We start from the raw sequence: 27,533 nt of genomic DNA, 5'->3' as shown, positions 1-27,533 counted from the left end.
ATATTACACCCAAATATCACAGGAGTCCCCGATACACTCTTCTTAACTCATGCAAACAACTTGCAGACAAGATATTGGTCAATGGCATTCTGGCCTGCATCAGAAATAGTGTGGCCAGCAGGACTAGGGCAGCGATTGTCCCCCTGTACTTGGCATGGGCAAGGCCACACCTCAAGTCCTGTGTTCAGTTTTGGGCCCCTCACTAGAGGATAGACACTGAGGTGCCGGAGCGTGTCCAGAGAAGGGCAACAAAACTGGTGAAGGGTCTTGAAGCAGCTGAGGGAACTGGGGTTGTTTAGTCTGGAGAAAAGGAGGCCAAGGGGAGAAGTTACTGCTCTCTACAACTACCTGAAAGGAGGTTGTAGCGAAGTGGGGGTCAGTCTCTTTTCCCTAGTAAGAAGTGATAGGATGAAAGGAAACCGCCTCAAGTTGGACCAGGGGAGGTTTAGATTGGATATTAGGAAAAACTTCTTTACTGAAAGGGTTGTCAGGTATTGTTGGAAGAGGCTGCCAGGGAAGTGTTTGAGTCACCATCCTTGGAAGCATTCAAAAATCACATACACAAGGCACTTCAGGACATGGTTTAGTGGGCATAGTTGATGGTTGGACTCGATGTTAAAGGTCTTTTCCAACCTAAATGATTCTATATTCACATTAGGGATGAGGCATAGCACCCCTCTGCTTGACTGCAGCCTCCAACCCCTCTGCATCAGAGTAACTGTGCCAGTTTGAGTACAGGGACATGCCAGCATCAGGCCATCAGCCAACAAATGATGAAGGTGAGGCAAGAAGAAATGTATGTAGCAATGAGGCAGAAAGAGGAGCCCTGCTGATGTCTTCAGCTTGAGAAATATTAGAATACAGCAACTATCCTTTGAGACACAGCAATCAATAGCTGTGTAAATCATGAGCAACAGGAACTAAATGAACCTGAAAAACAAGTGTCTCTATCCAGTAGAATGTCTTAACAGAGAAAGGGAAGGCAATGAAAATTTACAGCTGCCTAGCCTTTGAAATGGTGGGTGACTGTTTTTTGGGTTTTGGGGTGGTTTTTTTTTTTGAGGGAGTTTATGTACACATTTGTATATGAGTGTGTACTGTAAAATGTATAGAAAGTGAACAGTTTTTCTTAAGAGAAATCTTTCACATCAGTAGATAGCCAACAGAAAATGGCCAAATGAGACAAAGATAATATCTTACAGTTCATACATATCTTCATCTTAGAACAGATATTGGATGTACATGTAAACATTTTTCATGTTGGATTTTTACCCCTCTGTTTGCTTGCATAAGCTGCTTGTTCTCACTCATTCAATGCTCCAACTGGTAGAAACACATAGGGTAAACTGTACAAAAAGAATTTGTTTTCAAATGCCAACATATGGAGGATGAAACGCAAATATTCAAGAGGCAAAAACAATAACAACAAAATTCAATCTTCCCTTATATGGTGGTTTGAGAAAAGTTTATTCTATTTCAGAATAGAATGAAAATTTCTGAGTGGGAGGACAATATACCTGCAGCAAACAAAGTACCTTTCACTTTCACATGCAAAACACTATGCAAACAAAAATGAACTAGTTTTCCCAATACCCAGATGAAGACAGATAATGTTAATCTCATTTAGTAACATCACACAGGAGAGGAGAAAGCTGAAGGCTCTGGATCAAGTTTAGTTTTCACTCAGGGTTCTGTGTCTCCCAACTGTACATTACTTTGTAAATATGCGAGTTTTAAGCAGGGAGTTTTGTCATCACGGCACCTACCAGATAAGTCAGAACCCAAACAGCCATGTGAATTGCTATGCAAACACATAGCGACCTCTAACCATCAAGCCTTTACTGACACATCACGTCAAGATTATTATCAGTTCTCTGCTAAGGTTTGGGGGAAGTGAGCACAAGCAGCAAGCTCTAAGCTTTGCCTGCAGCTGGTGGGAAACAGGAAAACATTAGAGCTGCTAAGAAGCACCCAGAGATCTATAAAACCTCACAAGCCATTAGGTTTCCCCCTCCCTCCTGCTTCAAAGCAAGGTGGGCATCTCCTCATGGTAGATGTAGGGGACAGCCTGGCTTCAGCCCAGTGCTGCCCTGCTAAGGCACGTTTCCCTTGGCAAGCAGGGACAAACCACACTGGATAGGGAAGGCAGCCAAGCCTACCTGCTCCCGTCCACACTGCTTTTGGTGGCTGCCTTGTCCTGGGGAAAGGAGCAGCTCACACTGCCTCTGCCTCATATGGAGTGAGGAATAACACTCCATATTAAGTAAATTATTAAATCGTGCTTTTTCCTGTCATTCAGAGGCCAGCAAAGCTCTGTGTGCTTCCAGTCAAGCATGACAACAAGAAAAAAAGATGCCTGCTGCCAGTTACAGGCAGGATTATGATATTTGCCTTGCTGATCATAGAGTCTTCCTTTCAGGTCTTCAGCCTATGAAGAAGCTCAGTTAAGGGAATGACTAGAATTAAGTAGACATGTATGAACAGTCACGATTAGGCAAATGCAGTAATCCTGGTTAAAGAGGGCTAGTAATAGCAGGAGAGTCTATCACTATCCCATTATCATGCTACTTGAGTTAGAACACACTTAGATATAGACTTAAATCACAGTTCTAGCAAACTCAGAGGAACAGCGAAAGGTCTAGGGAAGATTAACCAGTTGTTTCAAGGGCTTAAGGTAGAGCCTAGGGGTAAGAATCAGAGTACAAGTATCTACTAAACAGATATAAAATTCACATAGCAGCATTAGGGTCAAATACCACAAAGCTGATCTATATGGCCACAGCTGGCCAACAAGAAATCACAAACAAGCAGTGGAAGGTTGGTCTTAACATTAGTTTTGTTATTTTCTTTCTGATTGTAGGACCTCCCTCTCTCACATATCTGAATGACAGTCTTCCATCAGTAGCAAGGTGGATTGCAGATGAGTAATTAAAATAAATTTCTCCATTAAAGACAAGTTCTCTTTCAGGCTAGATATTTCTTCTAGGTATTTGCTTGCCTGGACTGCCTACTTGACTGAGTTTCTTTTTAAATTTGAGAAAGGTAAGCAACGAATCCTTTGGTACCAGAATGATCAGCACTGCATAACATCTTGAAGGGAACTGAACAATTTAATGTGAAGTCAAGAAGAGCTTAGCCTGTCTTGAGTAATAGTAGCATCACTGTACTTGCAACACATCATTTGACATATATAAATATTAAAAAATTATGTAATACATATGTACACACACATACATGCACTCCTGAATTGTAACAGATTTAAGCAACTAACTGGTTGACTTCCATACAAGAATATCAATTGGAACAACACCTGTTGTAACAGTACATATAGAATTGGTAACACATCAAGGGAACGTCCTGTCCTTTAAGACACAGGAGAATTTCATCAGATTATAAAATGGTCAGAATTTCAGGCAAGAATTGGACTAAAATTGCTCCCTACCTATCTTCCCTCACCCCCCAAAAACCCAAAGGCTATGCAGTAACCGATACAGAACAAATTAAACAAAAAGAAAAAAGTTATGCTCTGTGCTTTACTCTCCCGTTCCTTCTGTAAGGAGATAAGTGTCATAAGGAAAGCTTTCTGAAGAAAACATGCAAAATCACTTACTTTTGCTGGGGCAAGCAACTGCTAAGGGACTATCTTGAAATTTAAGGTTACTAGATATGTACTGTGTGCTCTTTAAGTATGAAAAAGTGCTTTAATAAAAAGGACATGTAAGCATTTTGGTCCAAAATTTGAGGAGTACACTTAAGATTGGTCCTGTTGCTGACATGATTCCAGAAGAAGAGAGATACAAGTTTGCCCCTTGACAATACTCAGGAAAAGAAAGAGCCAACAGCAGAGATAGCTTGTTTTCCTTTCTACTCTCTAGACTTTTGTTCCTCTCGTACCTCAAGCAATCCAACAACAGATACATTCCTAATGGATGAGATACACAAAACTTGAGAGCTCACAGCATTGTGTGCGCATTAATGGTCATCATTATAAAAACCATAATGGCATATTGTACTAATAGCCACAACTGGCAAAATAATATGATGGGAAATCGTAGCGTCTATGCCTTAGCAGCAGAGGAGCAGCAGTCTGCTCTATTCAATCCATGCATAGCTCTGCCAGGGAGCAAAAGGAAACAGTGTCCCCATTCCATCTTTCTGAATACCAATGTTGTGTTATTGTATGAGTGTCAGGAAGAGACAATCCTTCATGAGATCTTTACCACAGCACTTCTGTGGTTATAGAGACTTGCAGATGGAAGTATTATGGGATTGAGAAATCTGCACGTTGATCTAAATTCTGCCTACATACCAGTAGCACTGCACTTGAAAGATCTCTTTGTAATTCATACTCGCTCTGTCTCAGCTTGCTGCGATTTAGACAGAAGGGCTAGAGGTAGGAGCAAGAGCTGCAGAAAAAATGGTTTTCACACTTGTAATGGACATCCTTTTTTCTTTTTTGCTCATAGCACTGCAGAAGCCATCAGTTACCTCAGATCATTTACATAAAAGCAAAAAGCCAGAACAAAATTATATCTTGATCTCTCAGAAGAAGATAGACAGTCAAATATTTCTCCAATTGTATTTCCACTTATCCCAGTATAATGTACTGCATCTACTGTATGTAGACTCCACCCAAAGTCTTGAGTCAAAAGGATATTTTCTTTTTCCTTTTGGTTTTCAATAACTTTAATTTGGCTGTTTACAAAACACTTCATACTGAGGATGGCAATGATGATTCCCAGAAACACCAAGTTTCTGGAAATCATCATGGCAGGAACACCAATGAAGGAACCAGTGCCTAGTTGTCACATTCTTCCTTAACCATTGCCAATAGGCTAAACAGTCTTGTGTGACTCGTCATGAGGGCATTTTCTTAGGCAATTTATTAACCTGCAGGCTGTCCACAAGGTAGAGATGGAGTCCTTGGGTTTCAGTCATGCTGAATTCCTGGGCTGTAATAGGTTTATAGCTATTGCCTCTTGCAATTATTTGGATTAATTCTTATTTCTTCGCCCACTGCCATCGGTGAACACAAGGGCAATATTATTTCATATTAATTCACGAGAAAACTTTAGGGTAAATATTTTTTTCACAGCACTCAAATGTCACTGTAGTGAAGCGCATACAAATGGCAGACAAGAGGCAGACAAGGTACGCTGATTTGCTTAAACAGGACGAAGGAGAATGAACTATTAAAGACAAATACAAGTGGTAAAAATGGACTGATGATTGCATCTGAATAGAGTTCAACACAAGAATCCAATGTCACCACACTAAGTTTACTTATGCCAGGTCCTAAGAACAGGTTATGGGCAAAGATTACATCTTTAATATCTATAACAGGGTATATATCTCGAAATAGCAGTAAGAGTCAGTAACCGTATTCTACCAAGAGGAAATGGAAGATCGGTGGTGGCAGCAAATGTCAGAAGGAACAAGGTGGAGAGGAAAAGACCTATCTGGTAACCCAGCCTTTCTGCTGCCACTTAAATGTTACTGAAAAATGAAATTAAAATATTCTCTGCATCGAGGCAACAGTGAGAAACACAGAAAACTCAGCTGTAAACACTAGAACAGTAGAGAACAGTTTTCATGAAGCCTACTATTCTGTTTTTCATCAAAGCCTATTATTTTATATACTTTTGCATGCTTGAGCAAACACTCCTTTCAAAGTGCATAATGAAGCAATACTTATTAATTGGACAGGCAGTGTTTGCAACAGCCTGTATCTGTTTATCTGCCTCTGTGCTCACTTTCTCTTTTCGCAAGGAACATCAACATTAAAGTTGGTTGCAACAACTTGGAGTTTTTAGAATATTACATGTGTTAGAAACTGAGCTGTTCACATTGCTGCTTTTTTGCTGTTTTCTCTAAGCAACAGAAAGGAGCTGCCTGTTCTATTGGCAACCCCCTATATCATCTCAATAGCTATCAGAAAAATGTTTTTTTTTTTTCCATTAAAAAAAAAGATTGAAAAGACTGCTTAAAATAATCCTTGCTCTTCAACATTAAAGAAACCACCAAAAAACTGACATTGTTGAAAAGTACTTTCAAATTTAAAAAAAAAAATCACCAGATTCCATGTCTGAACCTATAATTTCTCAAGAGTTTATGACATGGTATTAAAGTCTTTCAGCATCATGTATCCCAGAAATTATATTCTTACTGATGTTACTGTAACTTTTCCACTGCTGAACCATTGTTAAAAGATTTTTTGGTGTACCTGCACCCGCTGCAAAATTAAAGGTTCTAACATTTTCATTCCAAATCATTATTAGGGATGGAAAACTACTACTGCTGCTACTTTTCTTTCTCTGTTCATAAACTAGCAATACCCACTTACTGTGATGATGATCTTTGCTACATATTACACTTATGTTCATCAAACAGTGTTTTGTAGTTAACTGACAAGATTCTTGTTATTCCGGGCATGCATTTGTACAATAAGGTAATGAAAACGTGTTATGTGATTGTAATTATGATAGTGAAATTAGAATCTGTAATACATTAAATACTTTTCTAGATACAAGTGTGTGCATGGCTATACCGGGTACTCTTGAAAGGCATTTAAAGAATAATGCAATCATCAGGCACAGTCAACATAGGTTCACAAAGGGAAAGTCCTCTTTAACTAATTTGATATCCTTCTATGATAAGGTCACCTGCCTAGCAGATGAAGGGAAAGCAGTGGATGTATTTTTTCTGGATTTTAGTCAGGTTTTTGATACTGTCCCTCACTGGGACAGTATCAAAACTGTGGGATGAACCGGTTCACAATGCAGTGGGTGAAGAACTGGCTGAAGGGCAGGGCTCAAAGGGTTGTAGTCAATGGGACTACATCTGGCTGGCAATCAGTCACCAGCAGTGTTCCTCAGGGCTCAATTCTAGGGCCAGTTCTGTTCAATATAATTATCAATGATCTGTATGCAGGAGTTGAATGCACCATTAGCAAGTTTGCTTATGACACCAAACTGGGAGGTGCCGTTGACTCTCTTGAGGGACACCTTGCAGAAGGATCTTAATAGATTGGAGCATTGGGCAATGATTAATGGGATGAAAATTAACAAGTTGAAACGCCAGATTCTGTACCTGGGATAGAGTAATGTCAAGCACAAGTATAAACTGGGAGAGGAGTGGCTGGAGAGCAGCCCTGCAGAAAGGGATCTGGGGGTGCTGGTTGACAGCAGGCTCAAAACGAGTCACCAGTGTGCCCTGGCAGCCAAAAGGGCAAACCACAATCTGGGGGGCATTAAACACAGAATAACCAGCTGGTCAAAAGAGGGGATTATCCCGCTGTATTCAGTGTTGGTGTGGCCTCACCTTGAGTATTGTGTGCAGTTCCAGGCCCCACAATTTAAGAAGGATGTTAAGGTACCCAAATATGTCCAGAGGAGGGAAACAAAGCTGGTGACAGGGCTGGAAGGAATGTCCTGTGAGGAGCATCTAAGGACTTTGGGCTTGTCTAGTTTGGAGAAGAGGAGGCTGAGTAGTGACCTCATTGCTCTCTACAGGTTCCTGAGGAGGGGAAGTGGCGAGGGAGGAGCTGAGCTCTTCTCCCTGGGATCCAGTGATAGGACACATGGGAATGGTTCAAAGCTGTGCCAGGGGAAGTTCAGACTGGACATTAGGAAGTATTTCTTTACCAAGAGGGTGGTCAACACTGGAACAGGCTTCCTAGAGAGGTGGTCGATGCCCCAAGGCTGTCAGTGTTTAAGAGGCATTTGGACCATGCCCTTAACATGCTTTAACTTTTGTTCAGACCTGAAGTGGTCAGGCAGTTGGACTAGATGGTCATTGTAGGTCCCTTCCAACTGAAAGATTCTAGTCTAGTCTAAAGTTAAAAAAACAGCAACAAAACAAACAAAAATAAAAGAAAACCAAATCCCAGCCACTGATAGATAAAAGGGAAAGTGTAAATAACCTTGCTAAGGAGGTAACTATATATAGCAGTATACAGAAGTGCTAAGTAAAAACTTTTTTTGTTTTTAACAGGAAAACAGAAAAGCTTACTCGCTAGCATTTTTGTCAAGTTTGCAGCAACAGTATTTATTTTCACTGCAGCATCAATACTTCAGGGTGAAACCCACTCAGCACAAACACACATGATTTCTGCAGTTAAAATAGTGCATTGTTTTTTATGCCCAAGAGAAAAAGCAAACTCACCAAGGTACAGAAGATGCATTGGCATTGTGCTATGGTTGTCATCTGCTCCACAGGATATTCACCAAGGCAGAGCTTGCAGGACACTAATGGGTCAAGTACCAAGTCCCAGGTAGGCCTATATCTTGCTGTAGTCATTGCAGAGCAGTCTGAAAAACAGCATGAAAGTAAAGATACTCCATCATTTCCTTACATTGATATTCGGTAGGTTTCTCCACTGAAAATCTCATTGTCAGCTGCTGCCTGTTACCTTTACAGAAAAACAAAAAGAAACCAACCAAAAACCAAACTATAAACAGTGATGGCTAATTTGACAATGTCAGCATTTGCAGTAGGCTGTACTTCCCCTGCCTGATAGAACATGCATATAGCAAGCAGAAGGAAAAAACAACCAACAAGTAATACACTGACAAAATATGAGAGCAAGCAGGAAATATACTTAGGTCACAGACTTTTGTCTGACATTATACATACAAAAATCTCATTCCCAATTCCTGTCATTTTCATCACTAGTTACAAGCTTTCTTTCACCAACATTGGTTACCCATCACTTAAAACACATTCCTTATCACTTGACATACATTCCTTGTCCCTCACAACTCCAGCTACCCAGGTGAGACTCAGAAGGTCTTTCCTGAACCAAGCATCTATTATGCCCCTTTTCCAGCCTGATATTGCAACTCAGACACAGATATTTTTGTTCCTAAAAGAATGACAGATTTATCAGTTTGCTAAGTTAATTTTAGAAAGAATGGTGAATATTCTTAGTACGCTTAAAGTCTTAGCCTGCATTTTTCTCCCAACCCTTGCAATATGCCAAGAGCACACCTTTGTTGTAGCAACAACCAGCTGGGGCCAATAAGAACACAAAGTGAGCTATAAAAAAGAGGCTACAATACCTATATATCACCCTCAAGACAGCAATGGGATAGGACCATGCAGACCATCTTTACCCTAGACTTCAGGGCCCAGATGGAAAGTTGTCAACTGACTAACCAGAAAGAAAATAATCTCACACAACAAATGTATTCCCACAAAGAGGAAAGCTAATTTACAAGTTACACACATAGGGGAAAAACCCAAAACAAAAACCCCGCACATTCCCCCCAAATCTAGGGTAATTTATGTAGTATATCCAAGCTTAACAGCATAGTAACTAGTACTGTTTTGTTACCATGACATTGATCTTCCTAGCATGGAAAATTCACATCCCAAGCCTGCTGGGAGGTCCACATTTCTCACTAACTACCCCCCCCACCCACCTTCCAAAATTAGCTGGCTCCTTACCTTTCCCACACTGGCTGTTGCACTACTCTAACCATGGTTACCTTTTTTTTTAGTTTTGGTGGTGCTGTGAGGTTTTTTTGGTTTGGCTTGGGTTTTTTCTTCATTAGCACTTGCAGGAACTGCTTATATCTAAGTCATATTATCTGTGAACTTCCCGAAACCTCTAGAACTGCAACAAATTACTTCAATGCTTATTAGACTAGGTTTAGGCAGATGTTCAAGCAAAATATGCTTTTTTTGCCCCCAAAGAAATCTCAAGGAGAGTTCAAAAAAGTGTTTGTGAAGTCTAAGTCTTTGATATTCAATTAGCTGTGGACATGACTCAGCCAAGGTCTCTAAACTGTCTAAAAGAAAGTGAAGATTTTACATTAGCCCTTGTCCTGGGTTCAGCTGGGATAGAGTTTATTTTTACAGGAACCTGGGAGGTGGGGGCATAGCTGGGGCAGCTGACCTGGACTAGCCAAGGAGCTATTCCATACCACGTGCCATCATGCTCAGTATATAAATGGGGAGTGGGCCGGGGGGTGCTCTCTGTTTTCGGTGGGGCAAGTGGCGGAGCGTCGGGTCCTGGGTGGTGAGCAGTTGCACTGTGCATCACTTTTTGTATACTTTTTCATTAGTACCGTTGTTGTTGTAATTTTTCTTTGTGTTTGTCCCAGTAAACTGCCTTTATCTCAACCCTCGAGGTTCCAGGTTTTTGGGGGGTTTTTTGTTTTTTTTTTTTTTTTCTTTTCTCTCCTCTGTCTCCCCCCTATCCCACCGGAGGGGGCAGAGGAGTGAGTGAGCGAGCGGCTGCCTGGTCCTTTGTTACCGGCTGGGCTAAAACCACGACAGCCCTCCATTTGGTCTAACTCATTAGAAGATGCCCTTTAAAAGGTACATAAAGACACCAAAAGCACAGAGCCTAATCATACTTATTTCTAGCACAGCCTTCAGGGAGGAGAGGGGCAGAGAAGAAAGATTAAACAACCCCATTTCCAGGGATGGTCTGTATCACTTTCTCCAAAAGCCCACACACAAGTTCCACGCTGTTTCAAAGGAAACCAGTGAAATCTTCCTGCAAAACAACACATGAATAACGGCTCTGTGTCACAAAATAGTACTTGGGCCATGCAGTCTTTCCTGAGACTTTAACAGGGAAGTCTGACATGGTGATATGAATGAAAACCCAAGACTTTTAAGGCTATTAGACTGCTTCTTTACTGTCAATTGCTACTACTTTTTATTTAACACAAAATATCAGCAAAACCAATTTCCTTCTTCCAGACTTTGGTTTATGTGACATTTGCAGATAAGCTTATGAAGTATTTGAGAATCAGCGATCAAACACACCTGAACCAACTGTTTGCTATTAGTTTGAGTGTCCTTTGCTTGTCCTGCCTAGTTTATTGGACATCTGTTGCTTATGGCATCAAGCAGGATGAAATTAGTAGATCAAGAATGAACAGGGATAAATTTCAGTTAAGGGTGGACTTGCATACATCAGGTAGACCAAAATCCTAGCAAGCTTTATGGTCAAGATGTAAAATCTGACACAATTCAGACTAAAAGCTCACCAAATATATTGACACAATTCAATCCAGACAAAAAATAAATTCATATGCATTCAGCGTGGGTCAGTAATTGATCATAAAGGGGAAAATATTAACCTTTCAGCTCCAAGGCTTACACTTGTTCCCTAGGACATTCAACAGAGGCTTACTGGTATCACTGTAGTAATTCCTCTTCTGCAGCACAACTCTGCTACAGTAACACCTCACTGAAAATATTTATCCTCTTTGTCTTCTCCTGCAAAGCAAAAGTGAATCAAAGTGAAATTTCTTTCAAGCTGGTATCCAGCAGGCCAGCAGAAATTGGCTGCCCAATACAGTTGGCATGTAATCCATGACGAACTCAACCACAGTGATAACAGAAAGCAAAACCTGAATGCAGCCTCAAATGGTAGCAGAGCCATTCCTGCTCACCCTTCCTTGCCAAACACCTTTTAATAATGAAATCTTACATTCACTATGGGGTGGTAGTAGGGGAAATATCCATTGTCACTGGTGGCATTAAAGCAAGGATCAAGAAATTTGCCACCTAGCCTTGGAAAACATATACAAAAAGCTACCACATCCCAGTGGAGCATCTCTGCTGGGTGTCCCTATAAAGGAACAGAGGATGAAGCTTTCCAAAGCACAGACTAGATCTTGCTTCATGATCATCTCGCAAAATGTTGCAACTAAATAATAAGCTTCTGTGTTTACATCATGACGCTTAAGAAAGCTTTAAAAAAAACAACCAACCAAAAAACCCAACCCCAAACCAAACAACAAATTCACATGAGAAGAGCACAGGAAAAAAAACACCTTCTGACAAAAACAGATTAAGACTCTTACTGTTCCATGGCTGTGGTCTCACAGTTTCAGAGTATATTCTCATGCTTTCTAGTGATGTGCAATGCTTCAAGGAGAATGTAAAGTAACAGCAAGAAGAAAGAGAAGGCAACTGAGAGGAGCTCTAGAGGAATAAAATCTTAAAAAATAGGTACTGGTGTGCCCTCGTGCGGAAGACCACTAGTTACAGCATGAGCCAGCAGAAAATTTTGCCTCGTGGTTTGGCTATCTGCTAGGAGGCCCTAGGAAATACAGCTAGTAAAGGTATAGAACTACAGCCCAATCCACCTACTGAACAGATCTTAGCCCAATAAATATTTAGTTCATTAGACATTTTGTACTGAGTCTGGTAATCAACACTAACATCAATACTTCACAGGCCCTGATAACAGATGTGCCAAATCAGAGAGACACAGAAAACCAGAAGAGAAGTTGGTCGTCAGTTCAGACTCCAAACTCTACTGCAGTCAAAGACAGTCTCATTTACATACTTTTGCAGGCTGTGGTACGCATCTGGTAATACTGAATTTGTAAGAAATATAGTAATGCAGCACATCATTTTCTAGAACAGCATCCCAAAGCAACCTCGGAGTAGGAAGCACAGGAAATAGCTTGAGTAATAGTTTGTTCAGAGCAGTCTTTTTATAAGTAATCACAACCTGACTAATGACTATTTAATTCTGCAACCATGTGCATGTCCACACAAGAAAGGAACCACTGCATAAAGAGACATAAGTGACTGAATTCTTGCTGCTGTAACAACATGTTAATACATTTAAAATGTGACTGTTATGCGTTCTGGGAGGTGGGTACGGAGGGGAAAGGAATCTTTCATTATTTCTGCACAATTAATGAATTAAGTGAATACAAACTGGATTTCTGAACAGAAATCCCTTAGTTTCTGATCCACCTACACAGACTACATTTTCAAGTGAGAACAACTGGCTGACTTGATCTCTGGTAAGTCAAGAATAGAACAATTCTTTCTTTCCGGGCTTCAAGAAGTTGCAGAAAACAGCAAAACAGAAATATTCTGAAAACTTCTGTGAAAAACTCTGTCAAAGCAGGAAATAATGCAACTTTCTTCCATGCAAGTCATTCAAGAAATCATAAAACAGTAGGATTTTTCTTAGTGCAGTCTAGCCAAGTATTTCATGGCACTGTACAGTCAAACTGCAGTTATATCGGCAATACTTCACAGATAAATGACCAGCTATGTGAGAAAAATTACTAGAAACGATGGCTGAATAAAAGTCACATACAGCACGCTTTAACTGGTGGGTCTTTTTCACCAAGCAAGACTCAAAACAGAGCTTGCAACAGAATCTAAATTTCAGCTTTAGATCAGGCATGGGTTTAATTTCTAAATTAAGGGCTTCAGTCCCCTCTCCTACCAGACAGCTAATCAGGTACACTTAAGTCATCTGCCTTAAGGATTTATCTTAATCTGAATGTACTGACATGATGGAAAACAGTTCTTTTGCAAGTTGAAGGAAGGGATTTAAATGGGATTTACAGTTGGTTCTCATTCCTGTTGTCCCTTTGTCAAAATAACTCTAGTTAAAATAATCCAGGCTACTAGATGAAATCAAACACATCTGCTATAGTACAGTTTTAGTTTTGTATATAGATATATTTATATCTATAAATAAGTATATGGGTGAATATATATATAATCCAGGCTACACTTCTTCCTATATGAAGTCAAACACATCTGTCACAGTACAATTTTATATATTTAATATATAAAGTATTTTTATAGATAATATTTATACATTTAACGTTTATAAATATATAAAAATATAAATCTATAAAAATTTCTCCAGATTTTTTTTACTTATGTGGAAAAAAATGCACATTTCTGAAGCAGAGTCATCTGCAAAAAGGCTACAAAAAGCTACTACACTGCAGTCTGGAATGGGCACTGCCTGCCACATCTATTAAGTGAATATTTTGACTCTGACCTAAACAATTCCGATCCCTCCTATGTAGCCACAGCTGTAGATCACTGCACATGATTCAATAGCCATCTCCAAGACCCCCAAGTCAGCAGGGACTAGCTTATATGAGCAAGGTTGGTGGCTGAGGGTGTTCAGCAACAGTCCTGCAACTTGGGTTATGTTACCCCTATGTCAGAGCTTGAACTTGATGCCATTTTTCCCTGTTCCTAGGCTCTTCCAATGATCCTCAGAAGGATTATATGGCTAGGGAAATATGAAAGAAGGCTACATGACATAACTGACCAGTTAGCAACTATTTTTTGTTGGTTTTGCCAGTTTTTATTATGCAACTGTACCATAGACTGATAAGGCCATAGAAATCCCTCTATAAAACAAGTTAATGAATAATTTCACCCACTAGGTAGATTTTACGGTTATAAAAGTTGACAGGCAGACTTAGTATCTCTTAGTTAGTTACTGGCATCTATCACTGCATATGTTTAGGTGTTTTGGGATAACTATATTACAGGGATTTGGTGCCTGACTTCCTTAGGGTCTTAAATCCTGCCAGATGCCTACCTAACTCTTAAGGCTCCCTCATAAATCTGATCCATAATCAACTGCACAAGTCTAGTAGATATCAGTGGTCCTTTGAATTCCAGACAACCCCAACCAGTAAAGCCATGTTCTGTCTTCCAGTAAAACAGGCTGCTGTTTTCAGGCATAACTCTTTTCAACATATAAGAAACTTCAGCTTGTACAGAATACTGCAGAAACTCACGTCAACACATAGTCTACTGTGAACTCGTCAGATCTGGCCTCAAAGTCCTTACAGCTAACTATCAACTCCAAGCTCACCATCTCTGTTCTTATCTTCAAGCTATTCCAGGGCCCCAGCCCAGAAGAGATAAAAGACCATGTAAAAGCTTAAAGGACTGTCAGCAACTTCAATCTCCTGGCCAATATAGCTTATGGGAAACAGGCTCTTCCTTTAGTTGAAACAAATATTCCAGGGACTTAAGTCCACCCCATGATTAGCCACTATGTTTCTTTGCTTTACCTTCCTGACTGATAAAAACCACGTATTTTAAATATATAAAAATACCTAATATATGCACATGCATATATAATATAAAAATAAATACATGTATAAAGATTACGTCCAAACATTCCGATGCCCAAGAAAAAGAAAAAAGAGAGAAAGCACAGCTGGTTTCTCACTAATAAAAGGTACCTGAACAATAGCATCAAGAGGTGCAAAAAAAAAAAAAATCTACTGGACCACTTCTGGGACAAGTCACTGTTAGGGGAAGTTAAAAAAATTTCTTTGCTAAATACCTGGTTAATTATTTTTCTTGTTTCTTTTCCTGATAAATCAGAGTATCATGTAAGACAGGAAAAAAAAAAAAAATCAAACCAAGCTGTGTAAATTTTCAGCAGACCACGAAAGATTTTAAATATTAGAAAAGTAATGGACAGCTTCTAGGTCTATGGATGTATATTTAACATACTGGCTATCAAATGCATGGGTGGGTAGAGAAGAAAAGATATTATGGAGACAAACACAGAAAAACAGATTTTTAAAGCTACAACTTCTAAAGAATACTACAAATAGACATGTCACAAGCTCATTTTCTGTCCAGATGTACCTCAGAGGGCAAGATCCTTTCATGTATCCCCCAAAATACAGCCACCAAATAATTCAAGAGCCAAAGACATTTTTGACCTTGCATTTTCCTGTGTTTGTCACCAGCTCTGGTGGCACTGTGGCTTCTCGAAGTACTGCCAAACAGCAGCACCCTGAAATAAACTGGGTGTGGCTGTTATTCAGACCCTGGTGAAAACATTTCAAATTAAAAAATAAATCATTGTACTCCATCTGAAAGAAACTGCAGTCAGAGAGAAGAGAAAGAACTGGAAGATTCAAAGGTATGGAAAAAAACCCACTAGTTTAATAAAAAGAGTAAAGGGGTGAGAAGGAAGACAGTAGAGAACACAAGAAAAACAGGGGAGAAATGAGGAAAAAATAGAAGAAACAACTGAAGGGGAATTCCACTGCATTATGCCCCAAACATTCAATATCCCCAGAAGATGACATGAACAAAAGGACAGAGATGTGCTAAGATTAAGGAACATTGCTCAGAATTCACGTGTCTAATCCGTGTTTGCTATGCAAGAGATTATAGGAGTCCTGGAGCAGCAGAGCACCTCAGGCGAGAGCTGGCAAGCCCTTGCACCGTCTTATTTCCCAGCACTGGAGTCCCAGACTCTCAGCACACCTCAGGGCACTCTCAGCAGCCACAGAGGCAAGGCGTCAACATAATTTGAAACAGCTAGGCCAAGATATTATGCATTTAAAAAGCATCCTCCTCCAAGCAGAGCGGGGAATTCCACCCTGCATCATACTGGAGAAAAGCCTAGACCCTATAGCACAGGTGTCTGGATCTGAAACTGGCACGAATGCAACATATTTTGGTCTGGAGAGAATGAGCCTGCCCGTCACATTTGCTTGCTTTAAGAGTCATGAACCCATTAGATCCTCATTAAAAACTCCCATGAACTTTACTGCAACGTACCACTCTCTGAATACTAGGGCCAAGACCAAGGTACCAACTATGAATTACTGTGGCAACCACTAAGCCCATGCAGAAGTGTGGAAGATCACAGGTTAAATCATTAAGTTAAAACGTTTAAGCTCTGTAAGTACTTTAGAGACAGAGAAATCAGCTGCACACAGAATCTAGAAAATAAAGATTTTCTCCATATGAAGTGACACTCTCCACTCCATTGCTCCTCTTCTCCCCAAGTTTCAACAAACCAGAACCAAGACTACATGACTGAAATAGTAGCAAGACTCTGAGATCAAGCACAGATTAAAACAACCTATTGGCATCATGACCAAAGGAACAAGAATTCAGGATTAAAAAAAAACAACCAAAAACAAACCTTCCAACTCCACTGACAGTTGACTACAACAAAAACAGCATAATCTTTCTTGAAAGGAGTTGTGATATGAATAAACATTTCAGCAGATGCCAGAAGCAACCAGGAGACTCTTCAGAGTGAAAGAACAACATCCTGTTGACCTGGCTTTTTTGGTTATCAGGAGACAAAATCAGAAACAAACTCATTTTCCTGGATGAATGTTTTCAGATGGAAGAAAGGTGATGGTTACTAAATTTTCAGATGTACAGAGTATTCTGCACCTTTTAGCCACCACCATTAGCAGAATTCATGCTCAAAACCATGGGTACACCAAGGGCTATGCAGCTAGCGTTCATCAGCCGAGGCAGGCAGCTCAGAACACAGTTAAGCCCTACTCCAAATTAACATGGCTAAGAAGATACTTTCATGCTTTCCAGCTATGAGCCCCCATTATAGTCATGGGCTGTAGGTGCCTACTATAGGGTGTGCTGATTATTTGGGCAGTTCTGCTGGCCATACCAACTAAAGCTCTACTACTGGCTACAGGTAACTACCTTAAACCTTAGGCTGATTTCCACCCATATGCCTTGTCCTCTTGCTGGTCCTAACTCTCCCACAGTGAAAGGAGCCCAGGGCGATTATGACAGACTTCAACACCTCTAAGAGGTCTTAAAGTGCAGTAAAATGAAGCCAACCTAAAAGAGACTGGTCTTAACCAAAGTCAGTTGTAACCTGAGCATGCAACTCACAGCTGCAGCAACCCCTGAACGCTACCTGGTAGTGAGAAGTCACTCATATCTGAATTACGTTAAAGCTTGTGAAGGCCACAGTAATAACAAGGGCACAGACAACTTCACTGCTCTCTAGGATAACATCTTATTTTATTATTTTCCAGAAACTTGTAAACCACCCAATCAGAAACAACTGCTTTGTTATGCCTTTCCTCCCATCCCTTATATTTTTCCATGTTTTTATTTTCTCTTCCCCAACCCTTTCCCCCTCCACCCCTTCCCATGCTTCCTCCTATTCTTTCCCTCCTCTCTGCTTACAAGGAACTAATGAATTAGTGCACTCTGACCTCTCTCCACAATAACAATAAATCAGTAAGGAGCAGTTTGAAACTTTAATATACCACAACATTTTTCCTTCTCCACAGTTGACACTCTCAAAGCAGGAGCTATGTTTACACAACATCTAAATAACACCAAGCGTGAGCTCTGTGGGTATTTTCTTTGTTGGGGGGAAGAGAAAAGCCTTAGAAGCTTAAAGCTATAAGCCACATTTAAAGCTATGCAAAATTACTGAGAAAATTCAGATGAGCAAGGGGCATGGAGCCCTAGTTATGAGACACTTGGAGAGACCACCTGAGTAATTCTCTCATTTTCACAGTCAAAAGGAAATTAAAATTGTCTTTTTCCTTGCAAATATGGCAAAATGCATGCTTGGTGCACTGCCCAGTGCTGTACTTCCATTGTGCTTTACAAGTCTCAGGTGAAGGAACAAAGTACACGGGACTGAAAAAAACACAAACCCTCTTCCTGTCACTTGTATACCAACAGTGGAGCTCAGGTTTTAACAACAGCTCACATCTTAGCTGTAAGACAACACATACACAAATACCATCCCTTCATATGCTACACTTGAAACGCAATGCAGATATGATGGGAGCTGAAAACAGCATTCAGAGTAGGGTGAAGTCTGGTTAACTTACCCACAGCTCTCTGGTCCTGTGACTCAACCACCACCAAATTCCAGGCAGATACTTGTAAGAGACAGTGTTTTTCACAGCTCCAGTGTGGACAGTGAGTTCCCAGTCTCATGCCCCAGATCTACCCCTCAGAGATCAGCATGAAGCTCTCCCTTGTTCTGAAGGGTTATCTTCCACTAACAATGTTAAGAGGGAGAACCACCAACAAAGCATATATAGTCAATAGGACTAGGAAGAAAATATTGCCAAAGCACAAGAAAAGAGAAAGACTCTTCATAGAAAGAGTAAAATTTCATAGAAATGTTTTGTGCAGTAATTACAGCCATCTGGAAAACTGCTTCTACTTTTTCCAGAACCATGCCTAAAAACAGCAACTCCTAGCTAGAAGCTGGACAGCTTCTCTGCAGAAGTAACAGCTTCTATTATACCTTATCACACTGTGCATCAGATATGACCCAGAACTGCCTTTCTAGTCTTCAGAGGACAAAAAAGTACAGTGGATTTGAATTAGATGTCATGGTATACAAACTCATTCACCATGTTGGTGTGACACACCACACTAAGCATAAGGAGAAACTTTGGATGGGATTTAGACTACCTCAGATAGACACCCTATTATTGGTGCCTAAAGAAGCAGATTTTCTAAGGTAACAGCCTACATTACCTATTAAGTGAGAGGAAGGAAAGTGATTTTGAAGGCCTTCAGAGGGAGATTGTGCCTCTAATACCAGGCACCTCAGCCAAAGGAAAAAATCCACCCAAACAGGAAAAAAACCCAAACACACACAACACCACATCTTTCTGGGAGAATTCAGTCTCCTGACAATAAATCCAATGGCTTGGGCTGTGCAATGAGCTAAATTATAGATCAGTAAGGTCATTGTTTTTTTTTCTTTTCTCTCTCAAACACTGAGAAAACTCTGATACAGCTTGCTTGATACATCCTGCAAACAGGATCTAGCTTGATCAACAATACTAGCTACTCACTGTTTCTCTTAATAGCAGTACCACATTTAAAAATGGATAACATAAGAAAAGACTTGCAAATTCCTGCATCTCTCAAAGTCAACACTTCATATCACATGATGCTTCACATGATAAAAATTACACCTATCAGCTAGGACATTTTACAATAAACTTCTGGCCTGACAAACTTGATGACTCTGGATTCAAATCTCCCTGCAAAATGTTCAAATCCAATTGATTATTTCCCTGTATCCTCCTACAAGTTTTTTCTTCTTTGTCCTTTTACCTCCTTTCCCATACATAACACTGTTGCTCTAATTTCCTCCTGCTTGAAGCAGCCTGCCCTCTTCCCATCACATCTTCTGCATGACAATCCAGTTCTTCAGTTTCACCTCCACTGCAGTGTATCCAGGGGAGGATAGCCCAGGTCAGCCAAACAGGAGAGGTCAGGGTGTCCTACTAGGAAACCGGCTTGGAACGAGTTTTCCTCTTCTCCCTGGGAGAGGAGCAGTTTGCCTTTAAGCACGGTGTTACAAAGCTTCATTATATTATTCTGTATGTTAACATCTCAGCCAAGCTAGCTTGGTGAAGTGCTGTTTGTTCCCAAGTTTCCTTTTGCACATTACAGAATTACACATTTCAACATCATCTCTCTGTGTCCTGATATGACATTCAACCAGCACACACCTAGGCACAGACCTGTCACTCACATGGGCCAGGGAACTTAGACAGATTCTTATTAGGTAATAACACTTTGATTAGGGGCAGATGTTTAATTTGGTCTGCTTTCTTCCTCCCTTCTTATTGATGGGCTAGTCAAGTCATTTAGCACAGGCCTTGGAAGACCTTCCACAAATACAAGAGAAAGTTCTTATGTCAATGTGAACCACTAAGATTGCATACACCAAGAGAAGGATGATCTAGTGATTAGAGCATCACCTGAGTTATAAAAACTACAGATAACCTCTTCTGCCTCAAACTTAGCACATAACTGAGCAGCTCACAGTTTAGTCATGCCTCAGGCAGACACATCGGCTAGTACCTACCACATCACATAGGCTGCGGGGTGCATGAGCAGTGCATTAGCTGCCTGTGTGCATGTTTTCCTTCCCTTCCCCCTCTGCAGAGCGAGAATCAGCATTTGCAGTATTTTCAGAGGTGTAATGTATTAGCCTCAACATCAGCCCCAGCTCTGCTCCTTCACAGTAACATTACTGTTGCATATTCATACTTCCTGCTTTGCTGGTGGTGGGGGTGGGTTTTTCCCGTCTCCCCACATTTAACGACATTTGCAGCGTAACATGCATATACAACGCGCGTACCTTACCACAGAAAGCAGCAGCACCATAGGACCCCATCGGCATGTGGCAGAGACCATGTATAACGCCTCTGCACCAGCAGAGGCGGAAGGACCAAAGCCAAAAGCTGAAGCGCTAAGGTACGTGGAGACAGCAGCAAGCATAAGGGGAAGAAAGGAAAGAGCGCAGGTTGACCACAGTGGAAACACTCCCTTCAGGGCTACCCACGCTACAGTTGTCTAAATAACAAGTACCAATAAGTTACAGATCTTTGATTTTGGGAACACATGCAGAGGAATGCTATTGGGATTTTCTCCATACTGCTTTGTACACTTTAGCACAGCTCTTAAATGTCAACAGGTGTGGGGCCTTGCTTTATTACTTCTCATTGCCATTTAGCTTTCTCCTCTTACTCATTGATTACTTGTAGTAAATTAAGATGCTTTTGGAGCTTGAACTACAGTTTTTCTTTCCTCATTTATAACAAAACCTTAAGAACAAACTACTGGCAGTTCTACAGTTGTAAATGGCTTTCCCTGCCAATTAATTCATTTAGTAAGGACAGTATGGAGCTGATGAGGACTTTTTGTTTTTTAACCTTTAATGTTACGGAAGAGACTTGGCTTTTAAGTTACCCAAACAGAACAGATGTTGAAAATTATTAAAAGAAAATATCAACTCAGTATAGAATAAGCTATTAAAAAAATAATTTAAATACAGCTTTTCTAATATATCAGCATTGTCGATTTGAACTGCAGTAAAAATATAAGTAGAATAATAAAAAAGCATGTTGCCTTTCATGTCACTGCATTGTTAGAAAGAGAAAGTTGTAGGTACTTAAGTCAGTCCCTTACACCTTCTACATACCCACATAATCCATCCTGCTAAAGAGGGAACACCTCAGGAAACAACGAAGCAATGCAGAAACACCCAGTGTGATCAGAGTATTTGTCTTTGCTATAGATTTGATATGTAGTGAAAGTGACAGCCTACCCACAAGATAGGAATCACCTGCTAACATTTTGTATTGCCTCTTAGCACTCCTAGACCATATTAACCCCTTCCCCAAACTAACACACACATTGCAACAGGTACTCAGTTCTGGTGGGTTGGGTATATCCCACGCTGCACATTCAGAAAAGGAGTTTCGGTTTGTGGCTTTGCACGTACCACCTGCGTTCTGCTCAATCCATAACTCCTACCTGCTCATGAGCATGGGCAGAAGGATACTGAAACTCAGCCCTCACTGCACACTTCTTGTGGGTCACAGTGCTGACCTGCTTACTAGTAGAGAGCATGCTGGGCACAGGGATAGAAAACATGTACTTATTCTTCACAGTTTCCCAGCAGAGAGACCTGGCATGCAGCATAAAGTGAGGGAAATTTGCACAGACTTATTCTGGCAAGGGAGAAAACATTTCTAGGGCAGCTTAAGTTTGTGGTCATCATTCTAGGGGTTTATAAAGAAGAACTTTAGAAACAAAAGAGTCAAAGAACCTTCTTCAGTGAGTCTTGATGGTTTTTAAAGGAAGCTAACATTATCAGAATTAAGGCATTTTACTCCCTAAAGGAGGAAACAAAATAAAGCAGCAACACATATATTTAAAGCACCAATACACAGCATATAATGCCTAAGCCACTTCATAAAACTAGCCCCTTCCACAAGTCCAAGTGATCAGCTCATTATCTAAAAGGTGACTAAAGTTTGCCCCACAAAAACAATACCCAGCAAACAGCCAACAGCTCTTTGGAGACATGCTTCTCCCTACATAAAACATCTATGTTAAGCTTCTCACCTTGGATATCAGTTGTGTCTGAAAAAACCTTTTCAGGACCTTAACAGACACTCAGATGGTTGCTCTGCACTGTCACAGCCAGTTTATTAACAGGAAGCAAACTACCTTAAACACTAGAGATCAGGTCTTGCTCCATACTGTAAGATACCCAGAATAGGGTCAGTATCACCCTCAGACTGCAAAACCCATCTGTGGAAAAAAATATTTTACTTTTTCTTTTGTTTCCATAGTGCATGCTACAGCGGACCACAGGTTTCAGAAGTTAACAGCAATATGAAGCTGTAAAACAATTCAGCTAAGATTAATAGCCTTGGTACTAAATTCTCTGCCTCAGAAAACAGATGAGTAGCTGAATTGAGTGGACAGCCATTTTCTCTAGGCCCATTTGGGTATCAGGAAGTATCTTGAAACCATATTTGTCTGAGCAGTTCTGACTCCTGTAGCTTCCTCCCTTCCCTTTTGTAGGCAGCCTAAAAAAGCAGAAGCAATCACATTAACCATTTAACTTTATTTCAATGTTACAAACTAAAGCAGAAAAGCCTTAGTAAAACAAAGTTTTACTGGAAAAAGTTATTATTAAAAAGGCTGAATTAAAAAATGGTAGTTAAAGATATTCTATGCTTTCTAGAGGCCACATGTTGAACATTTTAGATAGTAGGAATCTTTCCAAGTTCAACTCACACTTTCCCAAACCAAACAAGACATAAACCACAGAAGCCTGCCCTCTTTTCAGCTTCTGGGAAGATCACAGATGAGGTTGTTCATTATGGTCCCAGCCAAGTAACATGGTACACACACACACACCACTCACCCAGCTCTTGAGACATACCCCCCTATTTAAAGGGAGTCCACTGTACTAAGAAATGAATTTTTTTTTGTAAGTTCTGTAATTGTTACTTTTTCCTATTTACTTTAATGGTCACCATAGTGTTTTATGTTAAGGAGACCGTGAAAGAGCAGCCACAGTGGTCTGACATACCAGTTTAAAATAGAGATGTTTGGAAAGGAATTGCTCCAGAGGTTCTAAACTAAACAACATGGATTGCAACCCACTGCTTAAAATTAGCTTGTGGTTTGTTTTTAGATATTCCTAGTAACAAACTCAATCCGACTGCTCTCTCTTGGTTGACTTTATTGCACCTAGCAATCTAGGAGGCCAATAATAGAAATTTCATTTAAAATATGGCTATTAATGTTCCTAAAGATAGTCTATCACATGAGTAAGCTGTGTCACAGGCCCGAAGTCATTCTCTAGTTTGGGGGTTTTTTTGGCAAAGGACAATAAGTACTTGGCTAGGAGTTAAGAGCTCTACATGGTTTTAGGATTAAATAGTTTGCCAATATTAAAACTAGACAGGAAGAAAACTTTCAGAGGGAAGGAACTGAACTCTGGAATGTCTTTGAATTCCTATTCCAGATTTAACAAAAAGAACCCCCTGCCAAAGAACAAGTGTTTAACCATCAAAGGTACCCCACATTTCTTTCTGAAATCCTTGGTTAACCTACATTGTCTGCTAATACAGTCTTTTGCCCTAGTTAATTGGCAAAGGCAGCCCTTTAGTTTCTTTCCAGCAGAACACCAATTAAATAGATTCAAGAGCAAAGCAGTGCTACTTTAAAAACAGACAAGAGGGAGGGAGGAGCACAGTAGCTGGCTGCTGCTTCTCTAAAAGAGCTGGATCAAGCCATTTGTTTTAAAAATTGGAGACACAAAAAGTAGTGCATCTCCTTTACATTGGTCAGCACAAGTAGGAGCAAGAGCATTGCAACTTGAACAAAAGGTGACTGGTGGGCTTCAGAACTCATTTAGGTGGGAAAGGCCGGAGCAGAGCAGTGTAGGAAGAACCCCACAATGCAACAGAACATGGGAAATTCAGGCTTTCTTTCATCCATACCAAACTCTGTTCTAAATAGAGAATAGGGAGGTTTTTGCACCAGACACATTGCACCAGCTGTAAGCCAAGGCAATGCTACATAAGCTTTAAGCATCTGAAGTCTAACAGCTGAAGTCACACAGTTGAGTTAATGGGGAGTTTGAGAATGACTGACAAAGCAACTAGGTCAGTAACTACCAGCACATCTGTAGTCTGTCCATACTTTAGAAGAACAAAAACCCCAAACCCTACTAATGAAGGTCTACAGAAGACAGTGAAAATGAGAAGGACGTGCAGACCAGAAAACATCCAAATACAAGATTTAAAAGCATATAAAGCATAAGCTGACCACATGGGGCTTCTAACTATGTGGTTGTTAGCAATGAATAAAACTAACCGTTTGAAAATATGCCTGATAAAGGTGACCCAAAAAAAAACCAGTAAAAAAAAAATAATCACAAAGCAATAGAAAAGGAACCAGTTACAGTCACAGAAAAATGGCACTAGAGCAAGAATTCAGGCTGCTGGGCAGACACCTCTTGCCCCAGGTGCTGGTCAGCAATACAGGCTCTTGCACTTGGGCACAAAACTTTAATACAAGGTGACAAACTGGGCTTAACTTCTAACCATAGATTTGTATCACCTGAGCTGGGTTGAGGAGGATGCACCAATACCTGCTAGCAATCTGAAATAACCAGGAGGCCTGGGTTCCTGCAATGCCAGCAGTGGTCAGAGACTCAGCAGATGGAAAAAGGAGGCAAAGTGGTATGTGGCACATAAGGCAATATAATTATCCTGTATCACAGACAGTTTGTACTCCCTCCTGTCTTCTCTAATACTCAAAATGAAATGTTTTCTTCTGGGGATACTGGATTTGCATTTTGGTTAAAGAAAGCATGGTTGAAAAAGTGGGTGTTGTGCTTGGAACGGCAAGAGGTGAGGTTTGAGAGGGATCCAAGTTCCTGGAGAAGTTCCTTCCACAGCCCCTGAGAAAACTACTTTGCTTGTGCAGCTCATGTTGTGCCTGTGACAGACCAGCCACCAACCAGCTTCCTCCTCAGCCCTGGGCTCTAGTCCTTACAGAAATGGGAACCAGCACCTCAAAATTAGGAGAGAGACATTAAAAGGACTGCTGATTAATATGGCAAGCTGTAAATCAGCCTTTTACCATGGTGGCAGAGGAAAGGGATGAATTTGACAGGTCCCCTCTCAGATGCCGAGCTCTTTGGCAGCTTCATTCCCACTGACAGTTCTTATCCTGCAGGATGGTTTCAAGCCAACCTGCAAATTTTACAGGAAAGGGAAACTGGATTGAAACATGCAGGAAGCAAGCCAGAATTAAAGAAAAAAGGAGGAAGAGCTGAATTTCTAGCTATTGGGGATGGGAGGAAGATTCAGTAATGCTGAGATGATGGCAGAGATATATCAATCCCTGTTGGGATCAACATACTAACAGGAGAATGAAAAACTGGTAAAATTAGAGGTCCCACTGTAATGTCTGAATCTCAGAAGGGTCAAGAAAGTTTCTCAAGTACTGCTGTACTGAATTTCATTAAGTTGCATTCAAAAGAAGTAGAAAAAATTCTGCTTGTGAAAGCTCAGGAACTGACTTTGTTATGCAGCAACAAGACCCTTTTGCACAAGACAGGCAATTGCTACAAGGACTGGTATGCAGTGGTTGCCTAACTCTTCTCTATGAAGGTCAAAATACACAACAGCAGACAAGTGTCTTGACTTGTGCCTCTTTCCCTACTTTGCACATTGCCAGTACATTCCAGCACATTTAAGTACTGGAATACTACTGTTTTTCCCTGTGGCTTTGTGCATCTGCAGTAGTGACTGTCCTCTACTCCCTTCTCACTCGCTGAACAGGAGAAAAATAAAAACTGTCCCCAACTCCACTAACTCTTGCAATCCCCTCAACAAAAAAAGTGGCCAGTTAAACAGAACCTGGAACAAACTATTCAGAAAGCCAATTTCACATATACATAGAATCTGTTCAAAAAGTAAACATTTGCAGCCAGGTTACAGTTCTACAGACTGCAAATAAAGGAGAGAAATAATTCCCATTTGGGTTTTGGCGTATGCTACAATCCTGAAAGATCTTATTCAATCTGAACTTACTAGAAACTAATACTAGGCTTAAAAAAAAAACCCAAAACAAACAAACACACACCAACCCAGCAACAACAAAACAAACAAAAAAAGAAAAAACCTCCAGTATATGAAATAAAGCCTCAGAAATGCAACCTACAGCTATTTATTTCAATAGGTTGCTAAGTTCTTCTGTAGTAATAGTGAGACATTCAGAACTAAGAATTAAAGACCTTGAAGGCTGAGAAGCCCTTGCCTGGTTAGAACCACTCCATGTTGCTCTGAGCAAGCCACAGACCTGCATGTATAAACAACTAGGCAAACAAAGGAATGCAGATGGCTCTAGAATGAGCTGATATAATTTACTTCAAAAAATTTGCTTACTAAAAAGTAATTTCCCACCTTCAAACCTTTCTTTGCTATTAAGGGAGATTTTTTTGTGGACTAAAGCTAATAAATAGGTTTAATTTTACATTCTGTTTCATGAACTATAATTAAAAACACACCTTACTTTGTGGCTGTCACCACAGAATGAGTTCATCACCTCTGCAGTACAGTTCTTCCTTCTTGCACAAGCTGAAAAAATACTACTCAACTTTTGTAGGCAGATTATATTTACATCTTTACTAAATTTCATTATAGCTATCGAAGTTTTCTATGTTGGAGTTAGCCAAGCTGTGCCTTTGGCTACTGCTACAAGACAAAACATAATAATAATAATGCAAATTACAAATGTGTCACTGGAGCTAGATCATCCACACTGCACACTTGTCACTAAATTCTGGTACACTGACTCAGTTATAGAGGTCTGAGCTGCCATTAGGGTTACAGACAGCTACTTAAAAAAACATTATCTTTATCTGAAGCAAAGCCAAAATATTTTGATTTCTTCCTTCCACAGCAAAATGAAACATTGTTACTATTTTAAGGTTGTAAACAATGAGATAGAAATGAACAACTCCATAAGAAAGCCCTGAAGTTTCAAGCCAACACTAGATCATTAGAGAAGAATTTTGCCTTTTACTGGCAAACTCTGACTTTCCCCATCTGCTCTCTTCAATCCCTGCTAATGAGCAGGAGCAAGCTACGTCTGTGAAAGCATCTCTAAAG

The 27,533-nt window shown here is 40.3% G+C and overlaps 1 protein-coding gene across 6 annotated transcripts in view; it reads right to left on the bottom strand.

Annotated features, from left to right (window-relative positions):
• The window catches only part of RNF144A (ring finger protein 144A), a 65,798-nt gene that overhangs the window by 18,342 nt on the left and 19,923 nt on the right, over nucleotides 1–27,533 (bottom strand). For 3 of the 6 annotated variants that reach the window (XM_049818555.1, XM_049818556.1, XM_049818557.1), the window contains one exon: nucleotides 8,164–8,309. In XM_049818555.1, the coding sequence (XP_049674512.1) occupies nucleotides 8,164–8,298 (135 nt within the window). In that variant the 5' untranslated portion in view covers nucleotides 8,299–8,309. Of the gene's footprint in view, nucleotides 1–8,163; nucleotides 8,310–19,647; nucleotides 19,858–20,683; nucleotides 20,786–27,533 lie in introns of those variants that run through there. The other 3 variants (XM_049818552.1, XM_049818553.1, XM_049818554.1) reach the window with 2 other exon arrangements.

This window comes from Accipiter gentilis, chromosome 16 (genome assembly GCF_929443795.1).
Source record: "Accipiter gentilis chromosome 16, bAccGen1.1, whole genome shotgun sequence".
NCBI classification, from domain to species: domain Eukaryota; kingdom Metazoa; phylum Chordata; class Aves; order Accipitriformes; family Accipitridae; genus Astur; species Astur gentilis.
The sequence above is the reverse complement of the archived record's forward strand: the minus strand, read 5'-3'. Positions and strand labels throughout refer to the sequence as shown.